The sequence below is a fragment of the Stigmatopora argus genome, chromosome 19 (genome assembly GCF_051989625.1).
Source record: "Stigmatopora argus isolate UIUO_Sarg chromosome 19, RoL_Sarg_1.0, whole genome shotgun sequence".
NCBI lineage: Eukaryota > Metazoa > Chordata > Actinopteri > Syngnathiformes > Syngnathidae > Stigmatopora > Stigmatopora argus.
This window is the reverse complement of record NC_135405.1, coordinates 7,217,689-7,243,911: the sequence shown is the minus strand read 5'-3', so window position 1 is coordinate 7,243,911 and position 26,223 is coordinate 7,217,689. Positions and strand designations below refer to the sequence as shown.

Sequence of the window (26,223 nt, the reverse complement as noted above, 5' to 3'; positions counted from 1 at the left end):
TTTTTTTTTTTGACAAATCAGTACTTGTAAAATAGTTTATGCTGGCTCATAGGTTTACATATCAAGTGTGAGGTCATGTAAAAGCAGGTAAAAATAACTGTCATTTTGTATTTCACGCTTTATATTGTTACATAGACTCACTGAACTATGCAGACAGTTAGGCCTACTACAGACTCAATAACAAAAGGTAATGTTACCTTTGAGCAGAACAGAAGGCACATAGTTTGACTCTACCGTATCAAATGGTATAGCAGTGCAAATATTTTTGTCTTAGCATCAAACATCAGCGAGAAACTGCGAGCTAGGCGTTACAAATACTGTACTGCACTTTTTTTCTTCTTTTACTGGTAATAATTGTCTAGACAAGAGTTTAACACCTGACTTTTATAATATTTTTCTGTATTTTAATACAGCTGTTTAAAACAAAACTTTTTACATTCTTTAGTTAAAATCACGACTGAAAGTAATGCTGAGCAAGAGTTTAGCCCTTTGAACAAAATGCAATGCAATCACTAATTAAAAAAAAAGGAAACAATACTGATCACATCAACAAACTGACTCATAAAATAATTCATTTCTAAATTTCAAGCTTACATTTTGTCACTTATTTACTTTGTGCATGTGTTGCGTGTAAATATTATACATATATTTACATGGAATTTCACATATAACGACATGCAAGTTCCAGGAGTTCATACACAAATATGTACAATATCAGCACAAGTTTAAAAAAAAAAAAAGTATATGATGTCACGCATTGACAAACAACTAGAACTCACAATAAATAAAAATAAACTTGCTCCAATTTCATTCTTACTGTGCTTCCTGTAATATAACTAGAACATCTTAATTCATATATAGTAGTAGTTTTATGACCATATATTTCACCCGCAAAAAATAAATTGCATGCATCACTGCATGCCGACCACAAAATATACTACAGTATATCGGAAATATCACCAAGACCACAGAAGCGTCTATTACAGTATGGTACTGAAGGTGGGGCCCTGATAAGGTGAGCGAAGATCTAGGGGGGCCCAGTAATGTTTCTTTTCCTAGCGCCCAAAATTCCTTTGCAGCGCCCCTGCTGACAGGCATCCATAGTGCACTCATTCACATTGTCGAGTGACCAATAAGGTGAGTTTGGGGTCAGTATCCTGACAGTAAGCTACAGCCCATGTCTTGTAAAAAGGTGGCAAAATCCCGTAAATAACCATCAAGTCATTTTATTGTTGACGTTGGCGTTCTGCCCACACCAGGACAACTTGTCTTCACCTCTCTTTCTCCTCCACTGGCAGAGAAGAAGCATGCGGAAAGTCTTCTGGAATGTCTTGTTGCACAAGGCGTAGCACATGGGGTTGACGGTGCTGTTTACGTAGCATAGCCAGTAGCCCAGATGCCACAGGGACGTCGGGATGCACGTAGCACAGAAAGTGGAGATCAGCACCATGATGTTGTACGGCGTCCACGTGAGGATGAACGCGAGAAGAATGGCGCTGAGGGTCTGAGCCGCCTTCTTCTCCTTCACCAGGACCATTCGTTTTCTCTTGGTGATCTGGTGGTTCTTTAGGCCTGGGTCCATTGGTTTGGAGGTAGTGGAGGAGGAAGGTGAGGCGTTTTTCTGCTCGGCTTCGGGAGGTCGAGGGGATTTCTGTGTCGGGCTGCCTTTCTTAATCTTGGAGCTAGGTGTGAATTTATATGAAATGCACTTTTTACTGCTCTCTTTTGAGGGGCTTGAAAAATACTGGTCTTCTGAATAATCTGCTACCTGGCCATTCTTATCATTTTGACCATGATCTCGCAAAGATCCTTGCGGGGTCTCAATGGAAATGTGATGCTCCTCCTCAGATGAGGAGTAGCTATTAAAAGAAGCGATTTGGTCCGTTTTGACCCACACTTCGTCTGATCTAATGGTGGTTTTTGTAACATTACTTTGATTAGAGGAGGACCAGGAGGCCTGACTCCTTTCTCTTCTCTCTTTTGTGAAATGGAAGCAGGATCGAATAATATTTTTCTGTGGCTTAACTCCCTCTGAGACGTGTTCACTCGCGAGTCCTTGCAACTCTGCCAGATCTTTTGTTCGCCTTTGCGTCTCCTTGTAGATCCTACAATAGAGAATTGTCATGACGGAGACTGGAATATAGAAAGCGGCAATTGCTGTCCCAAATGTGATCACTGGCTCTGTTAAAAACTGAATCTGGCATTGATCCTCGGATTCTTTTTCTTCTCCAACAATGTACTTCCAGCACAAAATTGGCGGTGCCCACAGGACAAACGATACCAACCATGCCAGACCTATCAAGAGCGCGGCCCTCTTGGGAGTCCTCTTGGCTCTGTAAGTCAGCGGCCTCGTGATGGAGAAATATCTGTCGAAGCTAATGACGAGTAAATTCATAACTGAAGCGTTGCTGGCTACATAGTCCACGGCGAGCCAGAGATCGCATGCGAGGCTCCCCAAAGGCCAGTAGCCCACTAGAATATAAGTAGTGTACAGATTCATGGAGAGCACTCCTATGATGAGGTCAGCAAAAGCCAGACTCAGCAGGTAGTAGTTGTTCACTGTTTTAAGTTGACTGTTCACTTTGAAGGATACCATGACTAAAATGTTACCGACAATCGTGATCAAGCTGACAATGGCAGAGACTGTTGCTATGGTGATAACTTCCCAAAGGCTATGTGGAGCAGACTGGATGTACGTTGTGTTGGCCAAACTACTGTTTGGAAGATAGACATCCATGATGGTTTGCTCTTTGCCCAGCTAGTTCAAGGAGAAGACATTGTGCTGTAAAACAAAGAAAACGACAAGGCAAAAAGATAAACAAACTGTTTTATAAAACGACCCGGTGAGCAAGTGGTTAGTGCATCGGCCTCACAGTTCTATGGTCGTGGGTTTGACCCCGGGTCGGTCCACCTGTGGAGAGTTTGCATGTTATCCCCGGGCCTATGCAGGTTTTCCCCAGGTACTCCGTTTTCCCCACACATCTCAAAAAATATATGGGATAGGTTCTGGCACCGTCTGCGACCCTTGTGAGGATAAATGGTTCAGAAAATGAATGAATATTTAATTTTTAAAATGCAACATTTTAGTTTCTTTTTTTTGCTGTAAATAATTAAATGATAACTTTCTTATTTTTCCTCACATTCCTAGTTAAATAATTGCGAATTAAATCGAGACTACCATAAATAAAACCCGGAACAACATTTGAACTGGGTGTTTTCTACGGACAATGTTTAATGTAACACCGACGTCAATGTTTTGGTTCTGCGTTTAAAGCCGTCCGGTGGTCTTGGGTGACTAGTCATGGAAGGCAGGCAAGTTAGAGGCAGAGGCGGTTGGAGACGAGGTGGCCATGGTGGAAACGACGGCGATAAATTTGGTGGTGATCACAGAGGACGAGGTAGAGGAGGACACTACCGCGGCCGTGGAAAAAAAGATCACGGCCGTGGTCGCGGACGTCTGCCAGACGCACGTGCATCGGAATTCCAACACCGGGTAAGTAGTAACTTGTTTAGCACAAACTGACCTAAATTAGACTGAATTAAGTCGAAATACAGTGACATATTAAGCATCTCTTAATAAAACACCGACGCATATGACCGGAAAGGCTAATAACATAATCATAATCAATGGATTTAGAACATCAGATTGAGTTTTGGTAACTTTTTCGTCAAATGACTAAGGACAGAGTTTCATTAATTTGATATTCTTGTTTCAGTGTTTTTTCATGCACTTGCATTGTTACAAGGGCCAGCCATATATCAACTTGGTTAACGATAGATCTGCAACAATTTTGAATATCACCATTTAAAAAGAAATCTTAATTCCTCCGTATTGCTTTTCATCACAAGGATCCTGCTGGATGCAGGTGGCATCCTGAATTGGTGGCCAGCCAATCACAGCCAACCATTCATGCTCACACTCATACCTAAGGGCAATTTTAGTGTTCAACCAGCCAACCATGCATGTTTTTGGTATGTGGGAGGAAACCGGGGTACCAGGAGAAAACCCACGCAAGCCTGGTGAGAGCATTCAAACTCCACAAAGGAAGGTTGGTACCCACTTGGGATTGAATAATTCTCTGAACTGTGAGGCTGATTCCCTAGCCACTTGTCCACCATGCTGCCCAAATTTAAATCTTGATTTTCAAAAACACAAACACACTAGGCCCTAGCGACTAGGATGAATCATCCCCCAAATTTCACAAGATCAAGTGTTTGCATCAATGCAATGCATTTTTTTGTTGAGCAGTGTTATCCATCAATCAATGGATTAAATTTCATCGTGATCTATATTTGCCTCTAGCAGTGGTTTCCTAACCTGGGTTCGATCGAACCCGAGGGGTTTGGTGGAGCCCCTACCGTGGAGGTCAAGACACATGGACTCATCACGTCTATTCACGATAACATATCCCGCTTGACCATCACTGGCTGCAGATGATCACGTGACATTGCTTGGCCAATCAGTGCTGCGAGGAATTTATACATCTTAAATTTGAAAAAAAAATCACATTTTATTTTACACTAAATTAGTGTTCGGTAAATGGGCATATGAAACTGGCCTATAGCTAGACTGCATCAGTGCATGACCTTTTATCTGCCCTCATTAAGTTACAGTGCAGTTCTCAACCATTGCAAATACCATTTATGACAACTTGCAGTGTAATTAGTGCTATGCTGCTGTTTTCTGCATCTTTTTTTGTTTGTTATTTATCCTGTTTTGGGTCACAGGGCACACATTGAGACCAAATTGTGATTTTTTTCCTTTATTTTAATTGCTGTGCACCTAAAATAAAACCACCATATCGGTCTTTATTATGTGGTGTTACCGTAATACAGCAGACCTTGTCAGCCTGTGTAACTAGTTTGATTAAAGCTAAATAACCAAACACTTGGAACATGTACACATCTGTTCATTCAGCACTTGAACAGCAACCGTAGGCGTTCTTTGCCTTGAAATGACACTAGACTAGAGGAGTATGCCTTCATTTTAACTGGTTGTCCCTGTTGACTGAGTCCCCCTGTTGTTGTAACATCAGAATCAGAAAAGAAACAATAGGGGCCCAGTGATTGCAATCATAGAAATATCCTTTGTGATATAGGGGCTCCGTGATTGCAATCATAAAAATCCCCTCTTGTGGCATCTCTTTACAACCCTTTGTGTTCTGTTATTACTGTTATTATTATTATTTTGTGGGGGTCTACATGATCAATTCTTTGTGCCAGGAAGAAAAAAATCATTAGAAATAATGCACTGGTTTTGAATGTAAAAAAAAAAAGTTTAATAAAGGGATGAAAATTATTACTAACTAAATCTGATTCCTCGGAAAGATAATTGACTTATTGATGATTTTTTTTTTAAAAGCTACTCATACACTTGCAGTCCTAAATGTTATGAATATTTTCACTTACATTAGGAGTGATGTTTACATATTTAAAACACAATGTTGATTGTAAAGTTCAATGGATCTAATCAAATCGCTCACATCCTGCTCATTGGCCAAAGGGGGGCAGTGTCCAACCATTGTCATTTAAAAAACAAAATAAAAAAATCGTCACAAAACTAATTAGTGCTTTATGTTAAATCTGTTGAGTTAACCACAAACTTTTACTTGTGGATGAAAACTGAATGCAATGATGTAGAACTAGAACATTTCAATATTTTACTTAACATAGATAACAAGTCAAAAACTAAACTGAGAAAATTTTGATGCAAAATGTTCATTTTAATTCAGTATTTCAACAAATTAAAAAGAAAAGTAAGGTCAAGGGCAATTCCATTAGTGTCAGGCATGCCCTCTTGTTCTTACACCAGTCTGCAAAAGTTTGGGAATTGGGAAGAAACGTCCTTTTTTTCTTTCTTTTTTAAAGTACAGGACTTTTACCTTGTCACAGACTATCCTTCTGCTCAACATTGGGGGAATTGGTGATCCTCTAGCCATCTGGGATTTTGAGAGACACTGCTGATCTGGGAAGATCTTTTAAATACTTAATCATGTTGCCAACAGACCTAATTAGTGGTGAATGGTGTTTTAGTTCTTTGTTATTGATGCAGATGAACTTTGGGTTGGTGTTCTAACTAGACACCACTAGTTGGTGTAAATAAGAACAAATTAAAACAAGCACTTTGGAACATATAGTGTATTGAATTTACTTTTGAATGTTTTGTTTCTATCAGAACCAAGTTGACGAGGATGACGTTCATGAAGAAGATCAAATTAGAATTCTCTCCAGGAGGAAACTGGAGTCAAATTGGGACCGTTATGAAGACTCGGAGAAGCAGGAAACCCCTGAGGACATGCCCACAATCAGAGGAACTGATTACAATGTGCTCCTGGGTTCTGCAGGTGAGATTTGGTTGGTATTATTTTGCAATCTAAACCAATTCCTGTTAGTGACAAAATACATATTAATGATTTAACTGTGATTTTAAATTCGGATGAAACAATTTATGGATTGTGTTTCGCTATTCACAGTTATTTTTGTTTGACTTTCCTTCTCTGGATAGACAAATGGAAATTCCCGGTGTCAAATATTCCACCAAGTCTGACTTCTCTTGTCTGAGGTTGTCTCAGTAATTCCAATTAGTGGAAAGAAAATGCCTGTTGTCTTCAGAGACCATTTTAATTGCCTCGTATAGTCACTGCTGCCAGATAACAAAGAACATACTTATCGTTTGCTTCGTTTTAATCTTAGCAGTTCGTTTTGTAAGGTCAGAATTATATATTCCGGTAATGATATTGAGGAGGATTTTATGCCAAAAATGGGACAAACAGCCACAGTGGATTTGAAATAAGACACAAAGGATCTTAAACTGCAGAGTTTTGGCTTTAATTTGATGGTATTCGAATTTAAATGGTAATTAATTTGTAATTAAGCAATAAAAATACGTTATTGAAAAAACGGATTGAAATTTTTAACAGTTGCAATTCTCACACCGAACTCCCCACTTGAGAACAAAATTAAAAGTGCCGTTAAAACACATTGTGTTTCAATTCAAATCTTTTTAGTTTGTGTTCTGGGCTATACAGCTGAGAATATTCATAATGTATATCGACCTGCCCAATTATTATTTTATTTGTAATCTGGGTAATAAATAAGATTGATGCCCTGCGTAGGATTTATTTTTCTCCAGGCCAAGTTGCCTCTGATTTGCATGACAATTTTTGGCAAATATTATTTTCTGATTCATCTCATGATAGCTGTGACCTACACTTTTGTAGATAAGCAAGGGTTGTATTCTTAAATTGATTGTGATCTATTAGGATTGTGTATCAAATGCTGATGAACCAAATCATGCGCGTGGTCTCATTGTGTTAATTAAAACATTTAGCACAAAAGCATGAACCACGGTAAGTGATTGTATCTACTTTAATGATCTATATTAGATGTAAGACAGTCTTGGACATGTATGCATGTATGGCCATGTATAAGCTGCTAATTTGATTACTGTTAAGTGTGCACTTTAAAAGGCAGCTTGTCAGTGTCCTTTCCTCCTCTTTTTAAGTTAGTTTCCTATCGAACAATCAATTCAAGACAACTGCTAAGCATACTATCAATGAACTTAAACCAAATTCCACCTGATGTCTATGCATGTTAATTTCATCTATAGAAACGTAACAAACTGGTACTTGTTGTTGTCACATTTAATATATTATGTGAATGAAATATCAAACGGAATTACTGATTATGTTTCCTGGTAGGGCCTGGACAATTGACATTTCTGAGTCAGTGACTTTTACCATTAGCCCTGAGGAGGCAATTCAGCCATGGCTTGCATTAAGTGTGAGCTTTTTTTGGTACATTTTTAGTCTTGCTCTATTTGTATCGTTTGGAGAGTTGCAATGATGCGGCTTGTGCAGTTCACAATGTGTTTTTTTTTTTGCCCACATTGTCAGATTCGTCATACTCTACAACAAGAGGCCAATGCTCTCTAGAGGATACTTAATTGTGCGTAGGAGGCAATGTTTTTCTAGCCAATTAAGGTAGTCCAGAAATCAGGAGCAGGATCAAAACGTCCTTTTGTAGCTTTTGAATAATACAAAACACAGATGACCCATCACATTTTGCATTTGAGTTGTAGAAAAGGTGGAGAGATTGCTTCGTTTTTCACGCACTGCGATCCATCAGGCGACTGTATTCGCTTATGTATTTACATGTATACATTTTATGTGATCAGGCTACACGTGGCTCGGACCAGTGTTTTGCAACCTTTGCCTTCTATCTAATTGTACTGTAGGTGCTTTACTTACAAATGATTTTGTTACAGTACATAGACGTTCATACACCTTTAAAAGGATGAATATTTGCAGGAAAATGCTGACCGAACATAATATAAATCGGGGAATGCCATTTTTTTTCCCAGTTTACGTCTCTGTCATTAATGTTATTGATGAAATACTAAAAATAGTTTCATTTCTTTTTCACTTTTAGTTGTGGCTTGTGAATAATCCATGAAAGGCACACAATTTACAACTCCCCCCAAAACATATTCGGTTCATAACACTGATATCAACAGAAAACAACTGCAATCAGTGTAGTTTTAACTCGGCTCGCCTGTCTCCCCAGATGAACTTCCAATGAATTCACGTATTATTATGTTAACATCTAATATGTCAAAATATGGCCTAGTCCCAAAAGTCTCACGGAATTCATGCTATTTAACAGTTTATATGACACATTTAAATGTTTGAAAATTATCTACCACACCGCCCTAAGCAACTGTTATCTGAATGTCTAAACTCAATTCATTCTTGCTGATGATAATCCATGTTGAAGGGTATTTTACTACACTCAAGAGCAAGTTTGGGAGTTTTTTTTTTTTAACTAGACCCTGGGGAAGGTAAAACGAAGAGAAGCTTGGTTAGCCGGGTTCTGACATTAATCTTTTCGGAGTGGTGGTCTAATCAGTCCACCATGTGTCAAGTTGTGGTGGCACTCTCGGAACCAAAATCGTATTAAGATCTGGAATTTGTTGAACCTGTCCTGGAGTAAGGTAACGCCTCTAGCAATTAGATTAGACACATTGGTATGGATATAACTACAAAAATAGATGAAATTAAAAGTTTAAAATCACTTTATAGGCTTTAGTCCACATATATGCTTCTGAATATCATCCTAAAATGTTCAAGGGAGTTATATAATCTGTATTTATATAACCTTGTGTTGCAGATTTGTTTGGAAAGATATTTGAACTCTACGTTCCTTCAATTGAGAGTCAAGTATGTAAATTTGAAATGTCAGGAAATATTCAAGGAATGAGTGTGAATAAACAAACTTAATATTGCTTTGCACTTTTACTGTAGGCATTCTCTATTTTGTGGTCCTTTGTGAGAATCGGAAATGTTTTTATAAACGATATTTGAAGGCCTTTGGACTTAATGTTTTGATGCACCATGGATACTTTTTCTAAAATGTGGTAGTTTTGGTACCTTCTGAGCCAGAACTCAACATATTTTCATCATTGCAGTGTGATTTGTGAACTCTACTTTCACCCAATTCAAGCCATCGGTCTCACAAAAGACCACCGTAAACCATTTTCATTGCTTCCTGGGGCTATTATCAAGGAAACCACATTGACGGTATTGGTACTTGAAATATTTCAAGACCTTTGTCTTTCAAATAGATTTGTGTGGAAAGTTGTTGTTGCCCAAAGAAGCAATCGTGAACCAGAGGAGCCATGCAGGAATTGCTTTAAGTGCATTATTCTGAGGACTTAATGCTGTCAACTGTTTTATAACCTGGAGGCATATTTTTTTTAACCTCATCAAGTTTCCGGCCTATCGTTGTTGGAGGTTGATTGTGCCGTTGCTATGGGTAATGCCATCCACTTGTTCGAGGTGTCTCAGGCCTATATGAGTCGGAGGATTGACTAAGGTAGTTATTTACATTCAAATGTTGTCATCTATCCACACACATTAGCACGAGGATCAATCCTACTCCCCCGCAGCCGTAGTTAAGTGAGGCCTCTAATGGACACCTATCAAGTCTCAATCATAATGAGACAAAAGGAAATCTCATTAGTGTATCTGTGATTCACCTAAATAGATACATTTCCTAACTGACATTAGCTGACATGAATAGCGCCAGTCAAGCCTTAATTTATGTTCCATTGTTGTTGTGGATGCTTGATTGGTTGACGATGTAATGCCCTATCGGCACACCTTTGGGGGAAAAAGGTATTCTAGTTGCTTGCTCGGTGACTTTCGCTGCTTCTGTTGATGATACTGAAGCCAGTAGAAGGAGGCGTGATGCTAAAAACAGCAGAGTTGATGATAGACACTTCAAATATCATCCTACGGAATAGTCTACAGTGGTTATCTTTTATTATTACCTAGTTCACCTAAGTGCAGCATTGTGTAATCTTCAGTATTCTGTTTTTCTATGCAATATAATCAGGACCCAAATGGATATATCATCCACAAATGTCCAGATAGGTATGATGGAAAAAATAGCACTTGTGGTTGCACAAGTGTGCGCTGCTTCTCAAAAGTGGGTTTGTGATTGTGTTCAGAATTTCTAATCATTTTATAACTCCTCTAAAGCACCTGCAGTCCAACATCTTTTGCGCCTCCCATTACCCTTAAATTTCAGTTGTTTTATTTTTTTATTTTTGCGTTTTCCTAATGTCAGCAGTAACAATTAGGGAAGTAACAATTAATCGGTTTGCATCAATATGTAAAGCACCCTTGGATCAAAATGTTTTTTTTAATTCAATTGAATTGATGTGTAGTATATTAAAGTGATCAAAGAACTCAAATCAAATTGAATCGACTATGGCAGACTTTCTAATGGCAGCAAATATTGTTTTTGTCCAAAGAATTGATATCTTATTATCATGCTTTTGGTGATTTATCCCCTACTTACAATGATCTGAAGATTCACAGCAACTGATGGATCTAATTTTTCCCAAAAAATCTTTGCAAGGCATTACATTTCTCATATAACACAGCAAAGAAAATCATCAGCAATTGGAAAGAATAATGCAAATGGCATGGTTAGAGGCACCTGACATCAACCACAAAGGAGCTGCAGGAACATCTACTAGAAAGCACAGACTATTTCCTACATGTGGCAGCCATATCTATCTTTTTAGATGTCTAGGCCACCCAATTGAAAGGCAATATCCCTTCAATAAAACTATGATAACAAAGACAAAATATTTTAACCCCCTAAAGCCAGATGTACGTTTTTTCCTGACAATTTTTTGAAAACACAATATTCAGCCCTGTAATTCCACATTTACACTGTTAACGTTTTTCATATAATTCAATGTGTATTGAGAAGCTTTTGATTTTTTTTAATATTTCAAATCTAATTGTCTCCGTCCTTTTATTATACCTACCGCTCCAAATAGATACACACTCTAAATACCTCTACCTCTAAATAATGATCCGATCTGTAGCGATTCTAAAAATGAAGTTACCATTTCTAAATAGACTATACAAAATGTACAATAGCACTTTGAGTTACATTCTTTACCACTCTGCCAGCTGATAAGGCTCATCACATTTTATTTTACATTTTAGAACACCACTTGTTCATTTAATAATATCGATGATAGAATGTTTGAATGGAAAATCTATTTTTACCGGACAGTCAAATGTATTGAAGGTGTTCATGTGTTTAATTTCCTGTCATAATACCCACTTCAAACAGAATACATACTTACCGCTTGCGGCTTTGTCGGCGGAATACAATCCTCCAGCATTAAATGGGCGCCAGGCCAATTCTTTGATATTGCTGATTTTTTTTGTTCTTTTTTTCCCCCTCACTTGGCAGAGTTTCTGACTCCCTATGGCTCTTTGCCTTTCCCGCTGTAGCGCTTTAATTCCCTCTCTGAGCATTTGCTTCACACCTTCCCTCACTGGCGCATTAGTCCCCCCCCCACCTCTCCCTCCAGCTCTCTCTTGGTGACTTTGTTCATCCCTGCTCGTCTCTCCAACGAGGTGAAAAACACACTTGTGAAATACCGGTTGGTCAACTAGACATTGCACATGCTCACCAGTTGCTATGGTGGCTCAATATCGTGCCATAACATGCTGAATAGTCCACTATTTCTGGGAAAAGATGCAACAGCTGTTTTCTGCAGTTCACATCGATACTGTCAAACCTTTTCCTCATAAACGCATGATTTAAATGTCCTAGGTAATGCGAAACAAACGATGAAGACAAAATATCAATGTCTTCTTTCTTCTGAGAAGACCAATAAATATTTGAAAATAGGTAATCACTTACCCGGGAAAGTTTTGTACAAAGTTTTACTCCATTGTCAGTCCTCGATGTTGCCACTATGGCATTTGGTCACATGCCAGCATATTTTCGAACACTCGTGTCCCCCACTCAAAATTGCTGATTCTCCACTATTGGAGTCGAAGCCCACGTGTCTCATAGACTCATCCTTTACCAGGGTACTGAGCAACATGGAAGAGGATGGAGGAAAAGGTGAGAGTAGAAGGAGTAGAGCGTAGCACATAGGGGAGGAGTCTTAGGATGAGTGAGTGTGGGTGTTCGACAATTTGCTTAAACATGCGTATACCTATGTTCATTAGGGCAGTGTTTCCCAACCACCGTGCTGTGCCGCAAGAATTCATAAATTTTAATATTCCGAGAGAAAAATCTTAATGTTACAAGATTAAAATCGAACTTCTATGAGATTCAAATTGAAATAGGATGAACATTACAACATAGGTCGTACTATTACAAGATTCAAATTGTAAAGTGTGCAAATTTCAGTGTATTTTGTTGCTTATTTTTATGTAACGTGAAACGGAACTTGTTTCACAGCCTTCAACTTTTGTTGATGTTAAGTCTGTGACCACAAAACTTCTCTTTGCATAATGTTAGGAGATTGAAGTAATATTGGGAGTAAAAATAGTCGTAATGTTACGAGATTTAAGTTGTTCTCTTGTTTTTATGATACGTGAAACGGAAGTTGTTTGGTTTCAGGGGCATCAACTGTTGGCGAAGTAAAGTCTGTGTGAGCACAACATTGCTTTTCACGCCATATTAGGAGATTTATGAAATATTGGGAGTAAAAGTCATTAAATTATGAGATTTAAAAAGGTTACATCACGTTAACTGGAAGTTGTTCGTGGTCTGCAGACACCAACTTTTGGTAACATTATTGTCGGTATAAAAAAATGGAAGATTTTGGAATAGTTTTTGGGGTTTATATGATTCCGGTTGATCAAACTTTGATGAGAAAGAATTTTTATTGTTTATATAGGCGATATAGTTTTAAATCAGAAGATTTTCAGCCGGTGGTGCATGAGATTTTTTAATGCAAAATTTGTACTGCGGCTCAAAACAGGTTGGGAAACACTGCATTAGGGGACATTTTGAATATTTAAATTTGTTATTTAATTTACGCTGATGGACTTTGATTACTAGATTATTAAATTATATGATGGTATAAATTTGGAGTAACTTATTTTCCCAATATTTGAAAGGTTTCCATATCATTGCCATCACGATTTAATGTTATCTGTTTACCTAAAAATCATCTAGATATTATTGTGCAAATCTGTCTTTTTTATATTGCTCACAGCGTGTAAATGCCTGGTAAGTGTATATTTTCAATGTGTGTGGTATGATAATAGGATAGTTTCATCCAATTTTTTTTTGTCATTTTTTTTTCTTCCCTTTAGTCACAGTTAGATAACCTCCTGCTGTCTGGTTAATGGGTCCTCATGCTGGGGTGAAAAATTCATGCCCAGAATTAGAAGCAGTGTTAATAGCTGTCTCATCTTTTAATGTGGGTCCTTATTCGCTGCTCTCAAACGTCTTTAAATATACATGTCTTTTTGTGGATTTTGAATTGTTGCAATAACTATGAGGCGATGAACTAATCTGAAAATAAATCCCAGCCTTCTGTTTATTTATTACTGACTCTAACTCGGAAACTAGACTGATTTAACACAAGCTACCAGCGTAGCTTCAGAGAGAGTAGCACTGATTGGCTCACGGAGTATGGTATATATGGTGCGCTTTCCTTGGGTACCAGATGCCTGAATGGACATAGAACCTCGGGAAGCATGATGGGATACAACGCCATTCTTGTTATAGATGCACAAGGAGCAACAACTGTTGAATTCAAACTAAAGATGTACGCCACATTTAAAATGAGTGATTGACCACTAAGGCTGTTTGATGTGCAAAAATAGGACAAAAGAAAAAAGAAAAAATCCTCATACTTGACCGATATTTGGAAGTGAAAGTCACACTTTGTACTGTAATTCTAATATTTGCCGCCACCTCTGCTGCAGCATTAGAGAAATTCCGCCCGCATTAAGTTTATTTTGTTATCATTCATCCAGTATTTTATTATTATTTGACCTCGTAGCTCCCTCGTGATGAAAACAGCACTTTTGCTGGTTAAAATTTCATCTGTTTTAAAAATGCTTTAATTTTCCCATTTAAAATGTAACTTAATATGATTTTGTCCTTCAAGCCACCATACGAGTTCCACAATTTGACCTCAGTTGATCATTTTTTGGTGCTTCTAGTCATGTGGTTGATCGTTTTTGATGGTTGTTTGTCGCTCAGGATTTAGAGTGGCGCACGGTGATTTCAAATGACTATAACATAAAAGCATTTATCTTCTCAGTATACGAGGTTACTAGTGATCACTTACTTACGGGTTTGAATAAAACAATGAAAGCGTGCAAACCTGCCAAAAGTTAGATTTGTAATTAACTTTGGTAGAATGGTAATATTCTTAATGGAAAATGCTATTGACACTTAGAAAGACAAAAAAAATCAAAAGAAAAAAGTGTTTTAGCCAGCCCATATGTACATATTTTGGGTATTTAAGGTTAAAAAAAACTCAAGAAGGCTCTTCAAAGTTTTAGTATCTCACTGGAAAAGTTCAATAATTAGTTAGTTTTTGTCACAGCAGTATTTTTGCATTTTATTTCTTAATTGCAAGCCAATTCTTTCATAGTGCATTTTCGACAACAGGATTCCTTTACCTCAATTAGAGATAATTGCGAAATCCTACCTGTTGCTACCTGCATGAAATGATCTTTTTTCCACCTGCTAAAAATCAATGTGACCATCACAAATGATACTGTGCTCGGCAATCACAATTGAGTGCTTTGGAAATAGTGAAGATGCCAGTAAAATGTGGCCTCCCAATTGATTTATTGACTAGAGTTTCTGATTGTGAGGCAACATGGCTGCTAATTTGACAGTTGGAGATTACACACTTGAGGCATTTACTTTCTGTACAGCGGATATGCTTTTAGATGACAAATTAATGTAAAGCATGGTAAATATTCATCCATGTAAGTCAACTAAATCTTAATACCATAGTCATAATATTTCGTTTAAGTCATTAGTATTAGTTTCATATTTATTATTGTCTTTTTTTGTTGTAATTAATGCCACTGATGATTAAATATCGTTATTTTTTTGTGGTTTGTGGCGTAATTGTAAGGTGTAAAAGCAGAACTAATTAGCAGTAGTATGGATAAATTGTATGGTAAAGTTAAATATTTATAGTAATGTTATTGAAGTGTGGTAATACATTTGTGAATTTTAAATCAGTTGTTACTCAAACAGACCTTTTGGTAATCAGTTGCTTTTTGTTAGTTTGCTTTTAGAATATTGCCTCTTAATGTTGGATAATTGTCTATGGGAGTATGACTTATTTGAGGATTTTAATAATGAATCCCTCATTTGTTACAAATCATCCTAAAACTAAATAGCATTCTCATGTGATGTCTCATTGCCCTTGCTTTAAAAAAATGGTATCCAGGCCTTGTGGTTCTTTGTTGCACATTGAAGGCAAAGTACCAAGTCTTTATTTAGCTGCCAGTGGGTGCATTGTTCTTATCCTTTTACTTTGAGTGTAAGATGAAACACTAATAATCTGTTGTCCCTTTCCTTTTACAACTATGTTCTTTCCCAGTTGAAATATCTATTGTCATGGTTCACAACTTCATTCTTCTGTGTGTGCCACCCCCTTTTTCCCCCACTATTTTCTTTAATTATGATTCATGTTGTGGAAAATTAGGAACCAAGTCCACCTGACATTGGACGAAAGGCAGTGTACACACTGGAATGGTAACCAAAAACCCTTTTGCCAGGCCCATCTCAGCTAAATATAATATATATTGTCTGCACATTTGCACCCAAATTCTTTTTTTTGGATTGGACAGGCAAATTAGAGAACCTTGCGAAAAGCTTCTTTTTTTATCCGCCTTAAGCCTGTGCATATTTTATATTATGTTGTGTAAAGCTTGTTTTGTAAATAAAGGTTAAAAAGAAAATCTAAAGTAGCACATGGTGCAACATTCAATTAGGCTTGCACGGATCATCTGAGTTCTTTCATCCTGCCTCTAAAAGCCTGCACACTAATAAAACACACGCCTAATGAGAATGAAGCCTCAAGTGAATTGAGGTTCCTCAGATATGACTGACATAAACACAATCACTATTAACAATGAAAAGTAAATAGCTTCAGCTCTCTTTATTTCCCTTCCTGGTTTACTCAAGACTTTAATTGCAATTAGCACAAGCAGTGATTTATCAATGTGTACAGGGTTTTCTGCTCCATGTCTTGTTGGTCTAATTGGTTTAGTTAAAACGGCGTGACAGGGAGTCCTGTGAAAAGTACTATGACAGCAGGGTTTTTATTTTTATTTTATTTTTTACTTGTATTTAAAAAAAATAAGTTGGACGTTTGACATGATGGTCATGACACTTGTTTGGTTTTATGTTCCTATGAAATGAAAGTAAGCCTTTCACAATAATGATAACAATGGGTGTTTGTCTTAATGTGTGGTGCGTGCGAGATTTAGTAATTAATGAGTATAGGGTTCCGCAATGTCAAATTCAATGAGATTATATACTGTAAAACAATGTTTGAGGAATAATTTGGTTTAAACTTAGTTTAGAATCAGTCAGTTAAAATTCTGGTGAGACATAAGTGTTGTTCAATTTTTAATCAAGATTGAGCAAAAGTGTAGTAGTTACTTTCTCCCCAAACTTTTTGACTTTGACTTCCTTGACTCGCTTTGTCTCTGCACGCCTCCTGGTGCATTGTGTTTTTGTTTAAGTTTAACAGAAGATTCTTGTTGCCATGGCTATGTCGATACCTACCTGAGTTGATCCTTTCATGGAATTAGTTTTGGGATGTCAAAAGTCTTAGATAACGTAGGAGGGAGGTTGTGCTGAAGACAAAAGGATACAAAGGAGGAAGTGGATCACAATTACGGGCTGAAAAGATATTAAATAATAATAATAATAATAATAATTAAAGCTTAAGAATCGAAGAGTAAACATGAAAGTTTAGTGCTGCTGAATTATTTTATTTTTGATCTGCATCCAGCCACAGATTTCCCATTTGCCGTGTTACTCAATCGAGTTAAAATTTGTTTCATAATATTCTAAAAACAAGAGAAATGAGTGTCTTTACCTTGGAGACACTGCGTGCTGTGTCTCTATGAACGGCGTTAATGGGATTTCAGTGAGACAATTCTTTTGTTTCAATCACTTTATCGACTGTCTTAGAAATGAGATGGTGAGTTTTGATTGCCTTTGGGAATGATTTAGCGCTGATATTTCTGACTAACCTTGAGTATCTCTGCAATTACTTATTTTTCAAAATGTTTTTGCCTATTACACATTGTGCAGTTAGAAAATGTTAGTACTGTCCAAAAATGTTTGTGACCCCTTAAAATCGGAAATGGAGTGCCACTTTATTGCTTGGATACAAACGTGCTCCCAACTACTCATATGTCATTGTGACCTACTTTGAGGGAATGTTTTAGAAACTAAACATTTATGTGAATTCACAATGAATCAAAGAAATATTAAGCATTTTGATCAGGTGCATCCTAGCAGAAAGAGTATTGTTTACAAATTTAACATCCCAAAAACATTATTTTTCTGCTTTGAAAAAGGGAGCTAAACATAAAAAATGGCCAATGTTTCCAAGTAAAGTAGGAAAACTGCTGTGAGATATGGAATATTGATTTTTTTTTACATCGGGAATATGTTGTATGGTTCTAATATGGCTTTTTCAAAGTCTTTTGTGTTTATTTTCTTGCTCTTATCTGGACTTAGTTGTTTTTTTTTGTAATTTTCAACTTGCGGTACACCAATCAATGGCTGTAAAATGATTTCATACCCCTGTCAGGCAAAGCTGACATCCTTCAGCCTTTGTAACCTTGAAAATGGTTCTTTTCACAGGTCATTTTTTTCTCTCTGCCAAAACCCCAAAGCTCTCCCGCAGCCTCTCCTTTTTGACCTCGTCACTCCCTGTTCGGAAAAGCAGTCGAGGACAACTGCAGATGGTCCCGAGAGCCACACATGAAAGCAGCACGCATGCAATATTTGGCACGCCGGGAAGGCTGTGACCGATGACTGCCTTCTTGTCTGGTCTCCAGCTGAGTCTCCATCTGCAATTGTCAGGGTGACTCGTGTCCACTTGTGGGCTTTCCATCCACCAAGTTTGAATTTTATATATATTAAAAAACAAAACAAAACAAAAAACACACAAAAAATGAAATATTGATGAACATGGATGGAAACACCACAAACTTCTTTTCCCTTTAATTACTTATTGATAAAAGGAAATTATTACTTATTTATGGACAGTGGTTTTGCACAAAAGCACTGACAGCTTCTCTTATGATGACCCTGGTTGACAAACTTGATCTTCTATTGGTCCACAAAACCTTGCCCAAAACACAGACAAACTGATAATTATACCTTGCTTTTTGAGTTTTGGAAATGAACACAATTGTAGAACAGGTTTTTTTTTCATCATATGCAGTGTAGCAAGGATTCTTTGGTGATTAGGGCTGATGTTTATTGGTCAATTTATCACTCGTTCCCCGCAGGCTGTTGACGTTATGGAACATGAGCCGTGTCTAGATATAGTTAATAGTTGATGAGTGCTTTTATGTCTGAAGGGCAAAAAAACAATAGGATTCGATTTTTGTTGTGTTAAATCTCAGGAGAACTTACACAGTATGGTCACGTTTCAAAGAATGGTGTTTTTATCATTTTATTTGTTTTGGGGAACCGACATAGACGGCAAGTATTTGGACTCGGTGGGCTAATACCTTTCATATGCCCGGGGGCAAGGGAGTCAAACTCTGTGTCGCGGTCCACGTCGTAGTTATAGTATTATCCCGAGGGCCGTTATGTCTGCCAAACTGAATCGATTAATGAATTGGCAAATTTTCTGCTAGTGGTTAGATAATTTATAGACAATGACATTAGTCCGCATTTTCTCTTATTAGCCTTTTTATTAGTAAATATTGGCATAGTGGATTTTATAAACAATGTTTACAAATAGATATTTTTTTATTGAGAAAGGGGGGCAAATATATAATATATTTTGTTTTAATCTTTTCATCTCATGTCATTTAATGAAACGCTTTATCCTCATTAGGGTTGCATTGGAAAACATCACTTTGTCATTTGTTTTTCATGTAAAGAAGAAATCTAGTAGATATATTTTTAGGAAATATATTTGTTTTTTAATTATGTTAAATCATTTAAGTGGAAAAGAGAAAAAACGTATTTTTAGGGGGATTAAAATGTGTTTTTATTTATTTAAAAAGTGGAAAAACAGACAATATTCCCTATACATCTAGAACCCTCATTAGAATTTTATCAAGGCTTCTTGATGCTAATATACACCAAAAAAACTGAAAGTTGAACATGATCCATTCCGGGCTTGGACCCAGATCAGTCGTAACTGTCCTGTTTTTTTAGGATGAAAACTCTATATGTCTTTTCGTTCTCTTGATATCTCCAATTTTCCCTGGCAACTGTTTATTGAACATCAAAATACATACTCTGCTTGGGTGTGAAGATCAGTGCAATTATAAACAGGAGCTTTGAAGAGCCCTTCAGCACCGACGGTCAGCACCTGTTCTTGTTTCACAGTCCTTATGAGTGACGCTTTGCGGCATGCCCATTTGCACATAATTTCCCGTTAGTGCTAAAAATGATGTTAACAATTTGCGTCTGTCGGATGAACGTGCTTTTGCACTTTTCCAAATGATTGACAACACCACCTCAGTGCTTCTGAGAGCCCTCAGTGGGTTTGTTTTGGAAGCGAAATGGTGTCACAGAATCTTGCATGTTTACACAATCCCGTCCAAAAGGGTGAATACGCCACACAGATCGTTATGAATGAAATATGAAATCAAAGATGTTCGATGATGCAGAGTTTGAGTGAATCATTTTAGCCCGTGTTTAACTCAACTGTGAAATTAAATGCTTTTTCCCCTCTTGTTCTCAGGAGATTCCTTCACTCAATTCCGCTTTTCCGAAGAGCGAGACTGGGAGAAGGAAACATTTCCATCTAGTCAGGTAAATCTATATCTCGCTTAAGTTGCTTTGAGCCATTGATTTAGCTAGATTCCATCATATGGTACATGTTGCACTTTTTTTTTAAATATCTGCATCCATGTTACAGTGATTGGCAAGAATGTGATGCAGACCTTTATTCTATCCTAACAGAATTGGGCACGGCAACAAAACATTTTTAAACATTTTTTAATTATTATTTTGAGAAAGCAATTATCAGGATTTTTCAACTTTATGGACAAAAACAGTAACTGAATTAGAATCACTTTTTTTGCTATTTGAAATGTTCTTGTCTGAACTGTGATATAGTTTACTTTTTATTGTTCTTCAAGATGTCAACTCTGTTTGTGGACCTCCCAGCTTTGGCCCTGAGCCTTGAACAAGTGCCTGTTTATCAGAGACTCAACTTGGAAGCTGAGCTAGTTCAGGTAGCATGTAAAAACATACAGCACACAAGAGCATTCAACATCATTATTTGCTTCCTCTTGAGAATATTAAACATTGTGCAGAATTAATGACATTGGACCACAGACACTCACTCTGATAGTAAACCTTTTATGAGTAGACAAAAAAATCCATAGAAATAAGTCATTTGAACGGTTACTTGAACTCTTGTCTTCCAAACACACTGGATTGTAAAGGTTAAATGATTAAGAAGTACTGCTATCGTGTCAAAAACACATTTTAAATGTGTCAAATAATAGAAAACAATATACTAATTCATGTTTATTTATTGTTCTATGTAAACAAGCTCAGTGGAATGTACACACTGGACATGTATCGAACTGGTGAACCGTAAAGAAGTAATTTTGAGAAAATATGAAGGCTATGTCTTATTGTTTTATATTGTACGTAGATTTCAACGCCAGTGAAGCTGCCCCTAACGACTGTGGTCCCCAAACAAGAGCTGCCCTCATTCACCTCTCTGTCAGAATCTCCCAAAGTACCCAGCACCGCTCCTAATATCGCCAAGACGTTAAGCCGCGCCACCAGCACTGACTTCCAGCCTCCCTCGAGTGCCGTAAGCCCCTCAGCGGACAACGTGGATGAAGAGCTGGACCAGCTGCTCACTTTAGCGAAACCACTGCGTCCTTTCTCAAGAGGCCAGTCTGTCAACGTTGAGGACGCCGGCGTGCCGAAAAGTTAGCACTGTTTATGATAATGTGATCAGTCTTCAATGCTGATGTGCTTTTGCATTTTTGCAGCTATTTATAGTTGCCGTAGACTAAAATGTTTTTAATTGGAAAGTATATCGTCATACTCCGATAATTGGATACAAGTCAATTTGCTATACAGTTCAGCTTTTTTCTGTTTATCTTTTGATACTCCTATGGTTTAATTTCATGATCAAATTAGTAGCCCGGGACTGTTTTTTGAAATGAATGAACATCACATTAGTTTGTTTCTGAGTCATAGTTGACTCCAATTTAGTACCTGAACTCTGTTCTAAGCAACTATCAATTATTCTGATTGCTAGTTTTTTAAACATCCACTACATGACAAAAAAATGTTTTACCTGAGTTCTTTTTGTTCAGATCCAGAGTTTGACTCAGCGACGGAAGTGCCAATAAACGAGAAGCTAGAAGAGCCCAATGACGACCGAATTGTACCTCCTGAGCTTGCTTCTACCAAGAAGGAAATGACTGAGGAGGACTTGGAGGACTGGTTGGACAGCATGATCTCTTGACCACCACGTGGATTATGGCAAAGACGAGAGGTACAAACAAAAAAAACGGTGGAGACCACTGATGGTTGCAGGGTACATCCTACAAGATGTTGAATCCAATAGCCGCTATGTTTTCATTGACACGTATCGAAGCGTGTACTCCTAGTTCGCTTCAGGATCACACAAATGTTTTACAGAACTGCCGAGAATGTAATGATTTTGCCCATCCAAAGTGTCATTTGCCAGCTGCCCTGGAGTGAATGTGTAGATTGTTTCCTTCAGTGGTGGACCATCAGGGCCTGCAAGACCTTCTCTGATGGCCTAAAAATATCTGAATCACAGACTGATGTTAATTATATTTGTTCTATGAATACTTATTAAATGATTCAAAATTGTCTGTCAGCTTCCTTTCATTGTTTTTCCCCGGGTTGCGCTGCTTCCAGATTCATTCATCCATCTTCCATACGTCCATCGTCGAAAGGGTTGTGGGGGGTGCTGGAGCCTAACCCAACTGTCGTCGGGCGAAAAGCAGACTACACCCTAGACTGGTTGCCAGTCAGTCGTAGGGCACACAGAGAGAAAAACAACCATCTGCACTCCCAATCATAGCGCCGCCTGCGGGAATCGAGCCCACGTCTGTCCGCACTGAAATCTGGCGAGTGAACCTCTACACCACGAGGTGGCTCAGCTTCCAGTCTTTTTTTTTTAATCCTTACTAGAAAAAGCCTTACTATACATGTTCATTTTTGCAAGAAAAAAAGCCTTACTATACATGTTAATTTTTGCAAGAAAAAAAGCCTTACTATACATGGTCATTTTTTGCAAGAAAAAGGCGTTACTATACATGGTAATTTTTTGCAAAAAAAGCCTTACTATACATGGTCATTTTTTGCGGGAAAAAAGCCTTACTATACATGGTCATTTTTGTAAGAAAAAAAACCTTACTATACATGGTCATTTTTGCAAGAAAAAAGCCTTAATATACATGGTCATTTTTGCAAGAAAAAAAGCCTTACTATCTGTGGTCATTTTGCAAGAAAAAGGCCTTACTATACATGGTCATTTTTGCAAAAAAGCCTTATTATACATGGTCATTTTTGCAAGAAAAAAAGCCTTACTATAAATGGTCATTTTTGCAAGAAAAAACCTTACTATACATGGTCTTTTTTAAAGCCTTACTATACATGGTCTTTTTTTTTTTAAAGCCTTACTATACATGGTCTTTTTTTAAAAGCCTTACTATACATGCTCTTTTTTAAAAAGCCTTACTATGCATGGTCTTTTTTTGAAAAGCCTTACTATACATGGTCTTTTTTTTTTTTTTAAAGCCTTACTATACATGGTCTTTTTTTAAAAAAGCCTTACCATACATGGTCTTTTTTAAAAAAAGCCTTACTATACATGGTCTTTAAAAAAAAAAAAAAGCCTTACCATACATAGTCATTTTTGCAAAGAAAAAGCCTTACTATACATGGTCATTTTTGCAAGAAAAAAAGCCTCACTATACATGTTCATAAATATTCATGGACAAAATATAATAAACATCAGTCTGTGTTTTAGATGGTCCACCACTGAATTATTTTATACAATACAATGAAGCATTCTTTGCGTGTCAAATTTTAAATTTTTAATGGAGTATGAATATGGGCGTGGTTACGCCTATTGTAGACGGAGCCGAGTTAATTAAGCGCATGCGCAGTAACCGTTCCTTTTGCAAGTCTTTCCCACGCTGACCGTCGACGAGCACGCTCACGAGGTAAGACGTTGAGCAATTTACTGGCCTAAATGCGTTTTTATCACGCTATCAGGAGATTTTTCAGCAATCAATTGAGCCCAAAATGCCAACAAATATCTTAGTTTAATGCCAGGTTTAGCACACCGTCGACTCTTTTCCTCACCGGCTGTGTGCCGTATGTTACTAGTTAACATTAGCGTTAGTGTCACGATTTGACTTAAAAAGTATGTTGTCCGTTTTCTCTCCATTATTGAGTCGTGTGGCAAGACTTTAAACTTAATCAAGAAACGCCGAGTCATCAACCGACAATTTGTTGGGTAAATGTTCACTCTAGAATGACATCCAGAGGCACGGCTTAGTTTGTAATGATAGTTTTCATTGCGAGTGCTAAACACCCATTGTCGATTTGTAATTGTTCTGTTTTTACAAAAAAATATCACTTATACAAAACTGTTAAGCCAACTTTCTCCTAGCTGTTAACGCCAGTCTGTATATTTAGTCGCCATATACAAAACTATTAAGCCAACTTTCTACTAGCTCACTGGTGTCAAAGCGGCGGCCTGCGGGCCAAATCTGGCCCGCCGCGTCATTTTGTGCGGCCCGAAAAAGTAAATCATGAGTGCCGACTTTCTGTTAGGATCAAATTCAAATGAAGATTATACATGTATATTATATTTCCTCATTTTCCCTTTTTTAAATCAATAATTGTAATTTTTAATCAATTTTTCCTTTTTGTGTTTTTAGTTCAAAAAGCATTTAGTAAAATCTAAAAATAAATATATTTTAAAAATTCTGTTATCTACTCTAATATTGACCATATTCCCAAAAATATTTTGTTTCCTTTTGAAATGAAAAACAAATTATTATAAGATATTCTCCCTCTTGAAAAAAAAATAGCTCAAACAAACATTTTTTTTTAGATCTATAAAAACTGAATATTTAGGGCTTTTGATAGTTTTTTTTAATCCAATTTAAATAGAAAAAAATATCAAAATAGTATTTCAAAAATGGTCCGGCCCACGTGAAATCGAGTTGACGTTATTGCGACCCGCAAACCAACCCGAGTTTGACACCCTTGTCCTGGCTGTTAACGTCAGTCTGTATATTTAATCGCCTTGTCTGGAAAAGGAAAAATAGCACTTGGCACTCGGTAACTAATTTTCATTCTTTATCTTGATCATTTATTACATTTCTTGTAAGATTTCTCTATCTCGTAATTGTTTGGCAACCCCCAAATACCTTGGTTAAATCAAGTTTTCCCTGTTTAGCATCAAGATAAAACTACCCCCCCCCCCCCCCCCCCCCAAAAAAAAAACAACTAAGCCAACCTGTACAATCTCCAGGCTCTATATATGCTAACTTATGCTTTTTTGTGTGCAAATTTTCCCTGTTTAGCACCAAGATGCAGCTCTTCAAGCATGCCTAGAGCACTATTGAGGTTATAGAAGAGACTGGGCCAGATGAAGGTAAAACTACATATTCTAACTTTTGCTATTTTTTGCATGCAACAGGCCTGAGAGATCTTCCTTGCAAGTTGCCCACTTGAATCATATGGTGTCTCTGTACTTCTGAAAATCCAAATTAAATAAAAGCCTAAATCATCATGGTGATGTTTCACTGGCAATTCTTTTCCACAGCTCTTTGACTAAATCTTTAAGGTAAGAAGGGTCTCAGTTAATGTTAGAGCAGGAATTCTAAGTATTTATTCCCCCATTTTTATTTCTATTTTTTTCTGTGTCTATTAATTTTATTTTCTAAGTGTTTATTCCCCCAGCTTTTTTTTCGTGTTTATTCCTTAATTTTATTTTCTAAGTGTTTTCCCATTTTTTTCTAATTTTATTTTCTGTGTAGACCCCTGTTTTTTTTTTTAATTTTATTCTCTAAGTGCAAATACCTCCCAGTTTTTTTTCCTACATTTTATTTTCCAAGTGTATATACCCCCTAGCTTTTTTTTCCTAATTTGTGTTTATTCCTTAATTTTATTTTCTGTGTAGACCAGTTTTTTTTTTAATTTTATTTTATAAGTGCAAATACCTCCCAGTTTTTTTTCCTAAATTTTATTTTCTAAGTGTTTATTCCCCCAGCTTTTTTTTCCTAATTTTATTTTGTGTAGACCACTTTTTTTTAAAATTTTATTTTCTAAGTGCAAATACCCCACAGCTTTTTTCCTAAATTTTATTTTCTAAGTGTTTATTCCCCCTGCTCTTTTCCTAATTTTATTTTCTAAGTGTTTTCCCATTTTTTTCCTATGTTTATTCCCCCAGTTTTTTTCTAATTTTATTTTCCATGTAGACTTTTTTTTAAATTTTATTTTCTAAGTGCAAAAATTGTAAGTGTAAAATTTTGTTAACCTTTAACTAAAATGTCTTGTCTTATGTCTACAGGTGAACAAACTGGAGAAAAGATTGGCTACACCAATCAAGACTTCAATGTATGTTAATGTTTACCTGTAAATAAAATTTTTTGAACTTGGATTGTTACTTGCATTTTT

The 26,223-nt window shown here is 37.0% G+C and overlaps 2 protein-coding genes across 9 annotated transcripts; one reads left to right on the top strand and one right to left on the bottom strand.

The window, feature by feature from the left end:
* Positions 1-1,200: 1,200 nt before the first annotated feature.
* Positions 1,201-12,384, bottom strand: chrm5b (cholinergic receptor, muscarinic 5b). Of its 2 annotated transcripts, none has more exons than XM_077587762.1 (2): positions 12,235-12,384; positions 1,201-2,782 (listed from the first exon to the last, which is right to left on the bottom strand). In XM_077587762.1, the coding sequence occupies exon 2, from the start codon at positions 2,735-2,737 to the stop codon at positions 1,217-1,219; it is 1,521 nt and encodes a 506-aa protein (XP_077443888.1). In that variant the 5' UTR covers positions 2,738-2,782; positions 12,235-12,384; the 3' UTR covers positions 1,201-1,216. The 2 variants fall into 2 exon arrangements, with proteins under 2 accessions (XP_077443888.1, XP_077443887.1); XM_077587761.1 differs by lacking the exon at positions 12,235-12,384 and adding an exon at positions 11,669-11,814.
* Positions 3,240-26,167, top strand: aven (apoptosis, caspase activation inhibitor). Of its 7 annotated transcripts, none has more exons than XR_013296921.1 (8): positions 3,240-3,493; positions 6,176-6,344; positions 20,264-20,334; positions 20,664-20,759; positions 21,188-21,473; positions 21,867-22,048; positions 25,128-25,198; positions 26,117-26,167. XR_013296921.1 is itself a non-coding variant. In XM_077587764.1 (7 exons), exons 1-6 carry the CDS (start codon positions 3,302-3,304, stop codon positions 22,016-22,018), a joined length of 966 nt encoding a protein of 321 aa, XP_077443890.1. In that variant the 5' UTR covers positions 3,240-3,301; the 3' UTR covers positions 22,019-22,048; positions 25,128-25,338. The 7 variants fall into 7 exon arrangements, 4 of the variants coding, with proteins under 4 accessions (XP_077443890.1, XP_077443891.1, XP_077443889.1 ...); XR_013296922.1 differs by lacking the exon at positions 26,117-26,167 and adding an exon at positions 25,244-25,338 and having other exon boundaries at positions 25,128-25,170; XR_013296920.1 differs by lacking the exon at positions 26,117-26,167 and adding an exon at positions 25,244-25,338.
* Positions 26,168-26,223: the final 56 nt, after the last annotated feature.